Source organism: Dermacentor variabilis, chromosome 4, assembly GCF_050947875.1.
Source record: "Dermacentor variabilis isolate Ectoservices chromosome 4, ASM5094787v1, whole genome shotgun sequence".
NCBI lineage: Eukaryota > Metazoa > Arthropoda > Arachnida > Ixodida > Ixodidae > Dermacentor > Dermacentor variabilis.
The window spans coordinates 84,598,130-84,611,191 of NC_134571.1; the positions used below are offsets into that span (position 1 = coordinate 84,598,130).

General features: G+C 42.0%; 1 protein-coding gene across 5 annotated transcripts in view; it reads right to left on the minus strand.

Annotated features, from left to right (window-relative positions):
- Positions 1–13,062, minus strand: part of LOC142579453 (proton-coupled amino acid transporter 1-like) — an 85,355-nt gene that overhangs the window by 14,188 nt on the left and 58,105 nt on the right. For all 5 annotated transcript variants that reach the window (XM_075689634.1, XM_075689636.1, XM_075689633.1 and 2 more), the window contains exons 3-8: positions 12,965–13,055; positions 10,737–10,825; positions 10,536–10,628; positions 8,814–8,898; positions 3,831–4,103; positions 3,440–3,615 (exon numbers count right to left, since the gene is read on the minus strand). In XM_075689634.1, the coding sequence (XP_075545749.1) occupies positions 3,440–3,615; positions 3,831–4,103; positions 8,814–8,898; positions 10,536–10,628; positions 10,737–10,825; positions 12,965–13,055 (807 nt within the window). The remainder of the gene's footprint in view (positions 1–3,439; positions 3,616–3,830; positions 4,104–8,813; positions 8,899–10,535; positions 10,629–10,736; positions 10,826–12,964; positions 13,056–13,062) is intronic.

The following is a 13,062-nucleotide window of genomic DNA, read 5'->3' on the forward strand; positions in this document are numbered from 1 at the left end:
ATGGTTTAAGTCGGCATGGCCAGACTATCTGTTGGCATTGAGGCGGACGGAGCACACAGTGCGATATGTGCACGCGTGTTAGTGCCTACAATCAGCCTCAGAGATCAATTGCATATTTTGAAAATTCCATTCACTAATGTGACCTTACAGCAGTATTCTGCTTTAGTTCTAAGCTGCAATTTAGGAGCAATGAAACATACCCGACAATCGCAACAGCGTGGGTACCGTTCTGCTATGGTAGAAGTTGTGCTGTTATACTTTGAGAAGCGTTCAAACTGTTAGCTGTAGATTACGTTGCGTGACTATTTGGTTCGGTGGGTGTGGTTTCCACTCATGAATAAAATAGTTTTGGTTGGTAATAACAGCATACCTTACAGTGTGAGTTACACTTGTCCAGCAAAGTGACTGTTCACGAACTGTGCAAGCGTCCGAAGCAGTGGTAGATACCGGATTATATAGTGCATGGGTACAAGCATGCGACATCAACATTTACAGATTTATAAACGTTTTGTGGCATGACCAAGCGAGTTCTTATTGCAGCGTTAGCCTGTTTTATTTTCTTTTTCTCTTTCTTTTACTTTTTTTTTTTTAGACAAAGGACGATAACCAAATTTGCTTTTTGGTTTTGTTCGTTCCATTCTCTGTGATGCACTCACCCATATTACAGAAATTTTGTCCTCGCAAATAGCCGTCGCATTCTTCTTATGCGATCCCTCTTAGATATTACGTCTTTACAAGGCAAAAAAAAAGCAATGCTGAAACACATAGCTTATATATGTATCATGCTGGTTCACCAACCGCAGTGATCACTGTGCTGCGCAGCACCATCAGCCTTATACAGGAGGCTAGCGTAGACACATCATAGTAATTTCATAGACTTCGAATGTGTGAGCACGATGCTGGTGTATCACAAATATAGTTGATAGTGCCTGGCACTTAGACGTTTCGGGTTGCCTTAGGTTGGCCATACATGGCTCTTATATTTTAGTTTCTATGCCAAGCGATCAGATAGTGAGCAGATTTTCCATTTCTTGGCAATCTACAGACACCGTTTCGTTTTTCTCGTTGAATTAAAACCGATGCATCCAAAATAGTTCACAACACATACAACTACCGCAGCTGACGATGCGTGCCACACGTTTGCACCTCCAAGAGATAGTTCCACATACTGTAGTTACTGATGCACTGAAGCACGACCTTGTATGAATGGACATTGCTTAAATTTCACAAAGCATGAGCTAAAACATCTCCAAATCTTTCTGCAGCACGTGAGAGCAATACTTTCAAGCAGTGTTGCGCTGGATTGCACAAGCCAGAGAGGAGGAAAGGCTTGCACCTCGCCCTTCCCTCCTCGCTCGATGAAAAGGTCGATATAGCCTCATGGACGATGAGTTCTAGAAGCTACTGCTATAATTTCTGTAGGTGGACTCATGTGCTGCTCGGCAACTTGTTCAAATTAAAGGGAAGATAATGCGGATACTCAAATATCAGCGAATTATATTGAATAGTGAATATTAAAATAATTCAATTTGTGAATTGTATATCTCCTATTTGACTTCTCGAATATTCGGTATATTCAGTGTAACACCTGGAGTAGTCAGCACCTGCAGCCTTTTCATGGTGCGCGGTCTCTGTCAGTACGAGGCTTGTTGGTTGGCAGGAGCGATCAAAACTGATAATGCAACGTGGACAGAGGGAATGACGACAAAACTAGTGGGTGTTTCAGAAGAGGCAAAAGCATGCGTGAAGATCGGGCCGATTAGCCACTGGAAAGCACGCAGATTGTATTGGATATGCATGCTCACAGACAAGTATTCAAGCAGATCAGAGCTTTCTGTCCACATGCGAGTTTAAGCGCACAGGTGAACTTACATTCTTCACTCTATTATGCGTAATCGATGCTGCATTGTTGAGCGTCGTCAACTAAAGTTATTAGTGTAGAATTAATGCAGATCTATTCGCAGCGGTCGCACAACATTCAGAAAACCAACAAACCGCTTAGCCAATGAAAGCGAATGTATGGGATGACTGTTGTTCACGGCCACCATCTTTGCAAAGCACTGTTTGGCAGCCCCTTGTTCCCCCAAATGCCCTTCTAATAGCTTTGACTAACCCATCTCAAGACTAACTTTGGATTTACATGGTGGGCTTGAAAATGTCATGTGACTGGTGTGCTGACCACACGGCTGCAGATGCATTTACATGGATGGCATGTGGGTACAAAATGGAGGAAAAGGGAGGGAGAGGGGGAAGGCGTTGCGTGGACTTCCGTGGGCCTCTTGATTTGAGAACCTACGACTGGGGCAGCAAATGACACTGAACCCGGCAGTGAAAAGGCGCCCGCTCTTTACCATAAGCGCCGACTGTGACCAACCTATGTTGCACCAATGACCACACAGGGTGCTGCCATGTATAGTCTAGTGATTTGTGGTCCTCACTTCTGTCTGTTGTGCAGATTAGCCTTAACCAGCTGAAAATAATACAAAGAAACTAACTGTCATAAAGACAGGAAAACCCTTCTGTTTTCATGCACTTGACCCAGCGAGAAAGGGGGGTGGGGGAATGTGCCTGATGTGCCGCCCCCTCCCCCCATGGTATAAACCAGCATCTTAATTTAATCTGAATGATGGTTAGAGCCCATAAAAGTTGTCTGAAGAAAGAATGATATTTTGACATGTGAAAATATGAATCATGAAAAAATTCTGCCTAAAAAATATTACACTATCATTGGGCTTAGCACACACTTCATGCATTTACCCTTTAGGCAAACAAAAAGAATTATTATGATAGCTAAAATAGAACAGAAGCTATTTTCTCTCCAAAATTACAAGTGTGTCAAAATTGTTTTCAGATATCAAGGAATTAAGACAAAACTTGAAAACTCGTATGGAAATGAATGGTCTCGGGACCTTATGGAATGAATATTACAGAAATGAAGGGTCTGAGAATCTTATGGAATGAATCTTATGGAAATGAAGGGTCATGGAAACGCGAAGATGCCCTAACAAAAAATACAAGTCGGGCCAATTTTTGGCCTTGAAGTGCAGCTCCATCCCGCCTCCCTCTTTAAGCAGAATATGGTAGGCCAACATTGTTAGCTATGAGTGCTCTGTGATTAAACTCTGTGTCACAAGATATCGACACTAGCATTATTGCTGCTGTGCACCTATCCGGTAACCTTGTATTCTGCAAACACTTATGCATTAACGGACAAGCTCAAGGTCGCTGTTATGTACAGTCAAGCGTTAATATAATGAATACAGATATAATGAGTTATTGGACATAATGAAGCAAATCTAAAGTGTTCCCTCACCAATAAATAAACATGTAACAAATATTACATATAGCGAAGTTATTTTCATGTGGGCTGGGACTGTTATAGTGAGGCTTGATTGTACAAGTTTTGGAAATGTTGGCACACCCTTACAGAAGCACTTACGGTGTAGGTGGGAAATTGAGGGTGATGCTTCCAGCAACATGTTCGCCATACTTTAGGTAACCAAAGAAGCCGATAGCTGTGTACAAGCACACTACCATGACCATGCCCGTGTTCAGCACACCAGACACACCTCCAAAGTCCTGAGGGCTTTTCATTTCGTTTTCCAAAGGCAGCACCTGAAACAAAATGCACGGTGTTAACCAAACGAACTATGACTGTGACTGAGTGGTTATGAGCATAATGCTGTGACCTGCAGTGTTATGATTTCAAATCCCCTAGTGCATTACTTTCTTTGTTTATTTCTTTTTTTTAACTGGCTTCACGGTAAAAAAAAATAAATTTTAATGCTCCGAACACAAGGCACAGTTTAGTACGATGCTATGCTACTCACAATGCCTATGCCCTCAAAGGCATAGATGACGGTGCCAAAGTACAGGGGCAGGCGGCTCACGCCCAAGTGTAAGGGCCGCTCGCTGATGCTCGGCATGTCCTGGAGCAGGTTGTAGAAGATGAGCACCATCCCCGTGATCTGCAGCAGGTTAGCAAGTGTGGATGCCACAGACAGCATTCGAAGGCTTCGAATGAAGTTGTACAGAACCATGGCAGGCAGCAGGATGGCCAGGTAGACATACACGCTCATCTCAATGCCTTGACCATGAAGTACCTGCATAAAACGGAATGCAAAGAAAGGGGGTTAACTGAGGGGCCCGATTTTTATTAATCATATCATGAGAAGCCAACAAAGACACCAAGGAAAACATGGGGGAAATTACTTTTACGTACTAGTTAAATTAAAGAAAGTGATACATTAATGGCAATGAAAGTGGATGAAAAAACAACTTGCCGCAGGTGGGGAATGATCCTGTGTTTGCATTACGCATGCGATGCTCGCATTACGCGTAATGACCAGTTGTTTTTTCATCCACTTTCCATTTATTTATCATTTCCTTTAATTTAATTAATAAGTACAAGTAATTTCCCCTATCCCCTTGGTGTCTTTGCTTGTTGGCTTCTGCATAAAACAGGAATGACAAGGGCCAAGGGATTACTCCAAATGCTTTGCCGCAAGCTTGACCTGCTACATCTGGGTTTTCCAAGGAGCTAACTTATCTCACGCGCAGAAGTTATGGGGATACACAAGTCCACAGCATGCTGAAACATCTTCCTGACTTGCCCATTACGAATACAGTTACCCTGTTATTCCGTTAAACTATCATATTTGTTCACCAAGTGCTCTTCACTTCAACTCCTCTTTGCAACACCATGAAATGAGGCTGAAATCCTAAAGCTCTATCAATCAATGGCCATGAGCGTACATGTGGATGTGCTGGAAAGTGTGGAGTCAATGGAACTAAACCCTTCTCAACTAATCCCGCCCCCTGTTTTTCTTTAAATAAGCAACGACAAGCCTTATGTTCGCCATAGTGATGCAGCACTCAGTAATGTTGCAATGCTTTGACTTCGCCTCATGAGGAGCTGGCTTAGATTAGGGTAGATTGACTTTGGGCTAGTTGGTCAAACATCTTGGAAAATTGTTGCACTGCAATAACCCATACGAAGACTCGCACAGCAACGAAGTGGCGCAAACAAATGCAAACTACCAACTGGAACACTACACACAAAATGTAGAAATACGCAAGAAATAGAAACATAAGCAAGAAGAAAAATAAAAAATAAAGAACAAGAGTAAGTGAGGTAAATGATGACATTAGCATTGACAGCACCAATACGACAGGCGGTGACAAGCCCCCAATAGCACAGCTTTTATGGACATAAAGAGCTCATTTGACATAAAGGCATGGCTATTAAATAAATAAATAGTGGATGGTAAAATCACACACATAAGTGCGAGCTGAAAAACAAAAAAACACCGACGATTACGATAGTCCCTAATGCAAAATTTGAGCGCAGCTCTGTATGTGTGTTCATAGTGGATGGCGAATTCGCACACATGAGTGCAAACTGGGGGAAAAAAAAATAACACCAATTGCAATAGTCCCTAATGCAAAATTTGAGCGCAGCTCTGTATGTGTGTTCATTCCGCTATATGTTGGCTGGCGCAGACAATTTGTCTCATGCGGCATGTTCCAAACAGAGTGAAGTGTGGTGCATCTGCCTCCCTAATTGAGACATCCCGAGAGGCAGCACATGGGCGATGCGTGGGTGCAATTCACAGCAGCCGTGGCAGACGGACCTCTGCTCATACAGCGCTTTGTTTCTATACAGACAGTGCACACTACTCTGATGCCATACTGTAGCGATTGTCACTGCACAACCCTCCTTGCGTGGCACTTTGCTTTTACGCTTTCGTTCCACCAACGACGAGAGTGGCCCTTCGTCGCGGGGAAGCCATGCCACCATTGTCAGCAGTGACAACACCCAAGGGAGCATCACATCGAGCCTTACTTGTAGCCGCTTGCCATCGCCCCTTGCAGGAACAGTGATCCACATGACACGCGCTTGTACCGAAGACTGACCTCAGCAGTTTATTTGTTTATTTATTATACATACTTTCAAGGCCCTAAGGTACTACAGAAAGGAGTGGTACATACAAAGCAATGTAATATGCAGACAATGGTATGCAGGCAACGTTAAGCGATAGCGTGGTAGACTGCTGTTTTGAATGAAGTTACATCTGTGATCTGAATGATGGAAGCAGGAAGGTGGTTCCAGTCGACACTTGTGCGGGGTAAAAAAGAATCATGATACTTGTTCGTTCGGGAGGATGGGACGGCAACTTTATATCTGTGGTCTGAACGGGATGAAGTGTAGGAAAGTGGGGTGATAAGTTGATTCTTGAGCACCTGGTTTGAGTGATAAACCTTGTGAAATAGGCAAAGACGAGCACATTTGCGGCGTAAAGAAAGATCTGGCAGATTCAGGGTTATTTTCATACATGTAACACTGGAATGGCGGGAATAGTTAGATAAAATAAAGCGAGCTGCTCGATTTTGAATTGCTTCAAGCGTTACGGTTAGTGATGCTTGATTGTTATCCCAAATGGCAGATGCGTATTCAAGTTTTGAGCGAACTAGGGTTTTGTAGAGCGTTAGTTTTACCGAAGTAGGAACGGTAGAAAAGTTACGACGAAGATATCCTAACATACGATTAGCATTAGCAGTAATATAATTAGTATGCAAATTCCATGAAAGATCGTTAGTTATGTGAAGGCCAAGATATTTGTGAGCGTTAACGGATGCTAATGAAGTGTCATTCAGTACATATCGACACTGATTGCTATTGCTGGTTTTACATGATATGCGCATTGATTTACACTTGTTAGCGTTAAGTTTCATGAGCCATTTTTTAGACCAGAGTGATATATTGTGAAGATCTCCTTGCAGTTTATCTGAATCATCAGGGTTAGCAATCTTTCGGTATATTATGCAATCGTCTGCGAACAAATTAATTGATGATGACTTTACACAGTTAGGGAGTTCATTAATATAAATCAAGAAGAGTAGAGGCCCCAAGACGGAGCTTTGTGGCACTCCGGATGTAACTGTTAACAATGCAGATGAAGAGTTATTGGTTGTGACATACTGAGTTCGATTAGAAAGAAACTGTTTAATCCAAGACAACACATTTGGGTCAATATTAAGCTGATTAAGTTTATGGATAAGTAGGTTATGACATACGGTATCGAAAGCTTTGGCAAAATCTAAAAAAATACAGTCAACATCGAATCCTTGATCTAAGGCGGCAAACAAATCGTTAGTGAAGCAAAGAAGTTGAGTATCGCATGAAAAAGTTTTTCTAAAACCGTGTTGAGATGGATGGAAGAACGAGTTGCTTTCCAGGAAATCGATAAGGTGAGAATAGATTACGTGTTCTGAGAGTTTGCATGGAATGCTGGTTAACGAGATGGGTCGGTAGTTCTCGGGACATAATGCGTTACCTGATTTACGGACTGGAACCACCCTCGCCGTTTTCCAGTCTGAAGGAAGCGATGAGCACTGTACTGACTGAGTATACAGTTTAGATAGAATAATAGATGAAAATAATGCAGTACATTTTAACATTTTTGAATTAATAAGATCAAGACCTGCAGAAGCTGAGATCTTTTGATTATCAATCAAACGGTTAATACCAACCCAATCAAATAATATGGGATCCATAGCACAGAACAAGGAATCAGGAATATTTGGTAAATCGGCAAAGTTATCATCACAAAAGAATGAGGTAAACACTTCATTTAACACAGTGCAACACTCGTTTTCGTCAACATCACTGCCATCTACATGAATTAAATGAATGGAGTCAGCTTTCTTGTCGCCAACAATACTTCAGAATTTACATGGGTTAGTTAGTAAGAGGGATGGCAATGTGACATTAAAATAGGTTTTTTTGGCATTGCTAGCCGCATAAATGTACTCGGCTTCTGCACGATGGTAAGCATCCCAGCGATCGGCAAGATTGGTTTCTCTGGCACGACGGAAGATACGTTTCTTTTTGTTGCGAAGTCGCTTAAGGTAATTATTGAACCAAGGTGAGCGTGAGTTGACGCCGTGGACGAGCATAGCCCTCTTCACCTCACAGCACCCTGCCCCCCCCCCCCCCTTTCAGAAGCGCAGATGAGATCGCCCATGTGACTTTGGATGCCTAGGCCGTCAGCAACTCTGCGCATGCGCAGGCCGTCTCCCTTCCGCTCCTCCTCTACTTTCCATCTCATAATTCCACTGCACCCTCCTTGCGCTATTGCCTTTCTTTCATCACCAGCTGCGCTCTGCGTTTGCTTTCATTCTTCGCAGCGCTCATTCGCTCGGTTACGCCGACACTCACTGCAGGAACGGGTGCCTAAGAGCTGCGCTCTAATATGTATCCTGGCTTGAATGAGCGTGAATCTGAAACTGCAACATCATCGTAGAAATGATCTCGCCGTATCACCACCACCGATACGAACAAGTAGATCTGAATGCTGCCACCAAGTATTAAATGGAAGCATTGCTTACTGCCTCCCTTCCTAGTACAGTCCCCTATTCACCTTTCGCACTCAAGTAGGTACGTGCATCAGTCCTCAATTAGACCATACTACCAGTTCACTTCTTTTCTTCTTTAAGTCATTAGAAACTAGCAAGGCATGTCTTCATGAGATAAAAGAGGAGCATGCTAAGACTACATGCATCATACCAAAGCTTGTTAACCTTATTCTCTCTATGTATTTTAGCTAGTCACAGTATTTTGTGCTTCCAAAGTCGCTTCATCTTACTCAACAATAGCTTTAGTGAATGCACCAGTTGCTTGCCTTAGCATCTCATATGCAAACCATGCAGGGCTACCTGTCCCCTAAGCATTTACAACATAAACCTTAATCATCAATTCTAATGCCAGTATTTAGGTAACCCTATCATACGACTACTACACCATCACTCACCTCTTTTAGACTAGTTGCAACAAAGACAAAGTAGACGCAGCAAAATCCAAACTGGGTCAGCAGTAGAAAACAATTCACAGTTGCTCTGCAATGTAGCATAATGGAAACATTAATACCTCCATGACTCACAGCATTATCATCCCTGTCAGCGTGTATGCAGTAGGGGTAAAGATAATCTCACAGTTTTCTCCAACTGCTACCTCCTCACATCAGCCACATTCATTTCTCATCTCTTAGAATATGCTCTAGCCTCTTATACCCAGCCAGCTCTCTACACTGCAGGGGGTATGGAAACTCTGCTCATACCCATTGCTTTTTGTCATCTGGTTTTTACAACAGCACTTTTAAAGCATCTGCAAAATGCCCTTCTATAATGAAAATTTTAATGTATGTACTAATTTGTACAACAATTCTACAGTTTAATGTCTGTTTTACACACGGAAGATCTTTCACTTATACCTCTAAACAGCGTGAACAACATTGGGATGTTCCTTTTAAAGCAGCGCTTCAAGAATCTTGAGTAAAACATAATACTACTGCCCAATCACCTCCAATCCATTAACAAGATGTACTGTACTGAAGAAAACAAGCATCAGCCACTTTTCCCAAGCTTCAAAGTTTGTATGTGCACTAAAATGGAAATTTAGGCTAGTGGTTTTGCATGATGGTCGATTTCATGGTACAAAAACAGAGCAAAAATAAAGAAATGGGTATTAGAAGAGACTGAATGATACAAGTCCATGCCTTAATCTTCAAGCCATTTTTCTACCACAAATTCATACCAACTTGCTCAGCAGTCAGTGTTAGTATGATAGGTAAATCACTTATTCCTGTGGTCGTTCCTTGTCTCATGCGGCGTGACTTACGTGATGTACTATTAGCATTAATTCAAACCTGAAAAGACAAAAACAACTAGGCTGTCTTGTGTTCCCAGATTTGCCTACACTTGTAACTGCAGTTTAACCCTTTAAGTACAGTAAGGAAATGAAAAGAACTTGCAATAAAACAGAATTTTGGTTCCTTGCATATAATTTTGTTGCTCATAGAAAGCAAGGCTAAGTTAAAAGCTTGTAAGAAAGATGAAGTTTATTAGAAAAAAATATTAATTTTACACTGTAATGAAAGTAGGTTTAACTGCGCGATCTGGTTCCTCATTTGCACTTTTCAACTCAATGCACTGTATTGCAAAATTGCTCACGCAAAGAAGCTCAGCTCTTTGTATCACCCATTTTGTTTTCTTGCATTCATGACTTGAAACATTAACTCCTACCACAAAGGATGGCACTTTGAAAAAGACGGCTAGCAACCACAACAACAAAACAAAAAAAGTCTGTGTTCGCAATTTCACACTTCAACAGGCTCCCTTGCATTATTTGGCATTTTTTACAACAAAACCCCAGAGCAGCAGACGAGCTCAGATTGTCTTGAAAGCTACACGAAAAATAAAACAGCAGTGGACGAGTTCATGGTTTACCTTTTTTGCAAGTTCATGCTTGACAGGCTCAGCTCTTCTTCCATATGAAAAGGGTTAACTTCGGCTTCATAACATATGTGTGGAACTACATCACGCTTAGGAACTATTCACATAGTGATTGCATGCCGCGCTCTCATGTAATTACACATGACAAGTGTCCTCACAAAGCTTTTTTTTTTCTTTTGTTCGGATTTCAATTTATGCTGATGGTACAAATACAGACGAAGCAATCGATACCACGGACTGACCTCGCACCGTTGGCAAACCGTCGTAGGCAGTGTGGTCCAAACCTGAAGGAGTACTGTGCCACCCCGGCAAAGTCTAATGTTCTACACCCAACCCTGAAAAGGAACAGGAAAGTAAATCAGGTTTGTGACCACATGCACCCAACGAGTGGCTGCAGGTGTAAAGTTTTGAAATGACCAGAAACCATAGTGATTAGAACTCACTTTTTGGACAGTATGTGGTTGCATTTCACCAGTATGTGCATGCAGTGGATACAAATAATTCCCACTAAAACAATGCCAATAGAGCCGACCTGAAACATGAAAAAAAGAAAGAAAAGAAGAAGAAAAGATACCAATGAACATACTAAAATAACAGTTTGATGAAATCAGAATAAACCTTCACATTTCTCACCATCAAATAAGATGTCAAATGCAGAGGCAACCCCATTTCACCGACTATTTTTTTACTTAAACTTTCAAATGAATTGTACATGGAGCTGTGGTAGCACCTAGTGTACAAAGCTCGCAAACGGTCTGTCTGTGCAAACACTTTTCCTGTCAGTGAAGACGAGATTTTGCTGAAATGCTGGCTTTTCTTTATTTCAGTGTTTTCCTTTTTTCTATGGACAACCAGTAATCAACGAGGCAAAATCACAGTCTTTACCCCTATATTTTTTTTAGCCAAATTACGGTTGTAAATACGAAGTCAACATATCCATTCGCAGTGATAAACCTTTCTTGGACCGGCCCGGAATTATCTGCCTGTAGCTGTACGGCACGGCGCTGCCGTCAGTTGTTTAAGATGACCGTTGTGCTTCACATGTCCATGGCATACAAACAAAGTGTGATCCGTTTTCTATGAAGCAAAGGACAAACGCCAATCGAAATCCACAGGGAAATCAACCCACGTAAGGAGAAAGGTGTCTCGCTTTGAGAAGTCCACTGAAGAAGTTCCTGGCAGCACAGCTATTCATGTGCAATGATGAAGCCAAGACATAACTCTGACGGTGGTACCACAGCTAGCCGGATGAATTCTACCACAGGGGCATCTCAAATTTAGTGCTGCGATGGGACGAATGTCTGAACTGGTTGGGGACTATGTGGAAAAATAGTGTAAGGTATATGTATTTGTAATTACCTATATGTACCTTATTTTGGCTAATAAAAGATAGGGGCAAAGACTTTCTGATTTGCCCTCGTAAGGGGCATTTATATAAGCATCCTGTAAAAATCCTCCATGCTGCAGTGGAATTACAGATAGCCTGAGGGTGATGACACTGATGCAGTATGAGCAATCTGCAGTCTTTTATAGGTGTTGAACAAACCACATTTCACTTGCCAAGCACTCATTAACAATACACCCGTTTGTACCCGGAACAAATTATATATCCACCTGCCACATAGCGAAACTAATCCACCTTCCTGAACATGCATGCTCATGTGATGCAATAGCATTTTTAAGCAGTTACTCGCACCGTCTTTTGCTCATGTATGTATGATGATTATCACCAAAGCTGTTTCTTCAGCGGCTACGTTGGGGCGAATACGCCTTGTCGCCTGTAAAGTGCAATTTTTAAACACAAGGCTGGCTGCATGTCAGTGATCCGCACTGTCACAATGACCAGGAGAACACCAACACATTTTCAATTCCGTTTCTTTCTTCAATTCTCTACACAATGCTGTATACACTAGCCATTTTTATCATGCGATACAGAATGCAATGCATTATTTACTTGTCAAGCTTCTTCTAACCATTGAATTAGCTATTGATATTGCTGAGTTCTGGCCAAGCTTCTGCAGTCTCTCAAAAGTTCACAATAATGCAAAGCATTTTGCTGTGCGCAAAAAGGCACTGGTGCATGGCAGGCATTTCACATCTGAACCTGCTATTAAACATGAGATCGACAGCAATTTTTTTAAGGAAGAAACTGTACCTGATAGAAACATCATGTCTGCTATGATGCTTCTTTCTTTTCTTTGAAGACTCGTTGCAATTTTAGGGGTTAAGCAACGAAATTGTACAGAGGTACTAGCAGCGAGCTGCATTTAGTATTACAGAAAACTTCAAGCCAACTGTACCAGTCTGATTTCCCGACTAGCTCAGCTCGTCAAGCATCTCAGGAATGGCAAGATTTACAGCAAACATACTACCTAATGTCTACCTGCTCAACCTTCACACTTGCTAGACTTTGGCAAACCATGCTTTTGAAAGCAAATGGCTTCTGTAAGTAGATGCCTAACAATGCATACATACAGCCTGTAAATGGAACAGAATGAGAGCCAAAGGTTTCAACAGCAAAAGAACCACTTGAAAGGATATGTAAGAGGCAAGATGGCCCAGCTTGGACACAACTGCACATGTTACGGGCACAACTGCGTTCGGAGCAGTCAATTAAAACAAAGTCTGGGAGTTAGTACCCCGTCTCGAAGAGAGTAGGAAAGCAACTCACAAGGATTCCTGCATTTGCCAAAGCACTAGGCATCGCCAGTACACCCGTACCAATGTTCCCCTTGAGCAGGTGCATCATTGTTTGGCAGTTGCTGTGAA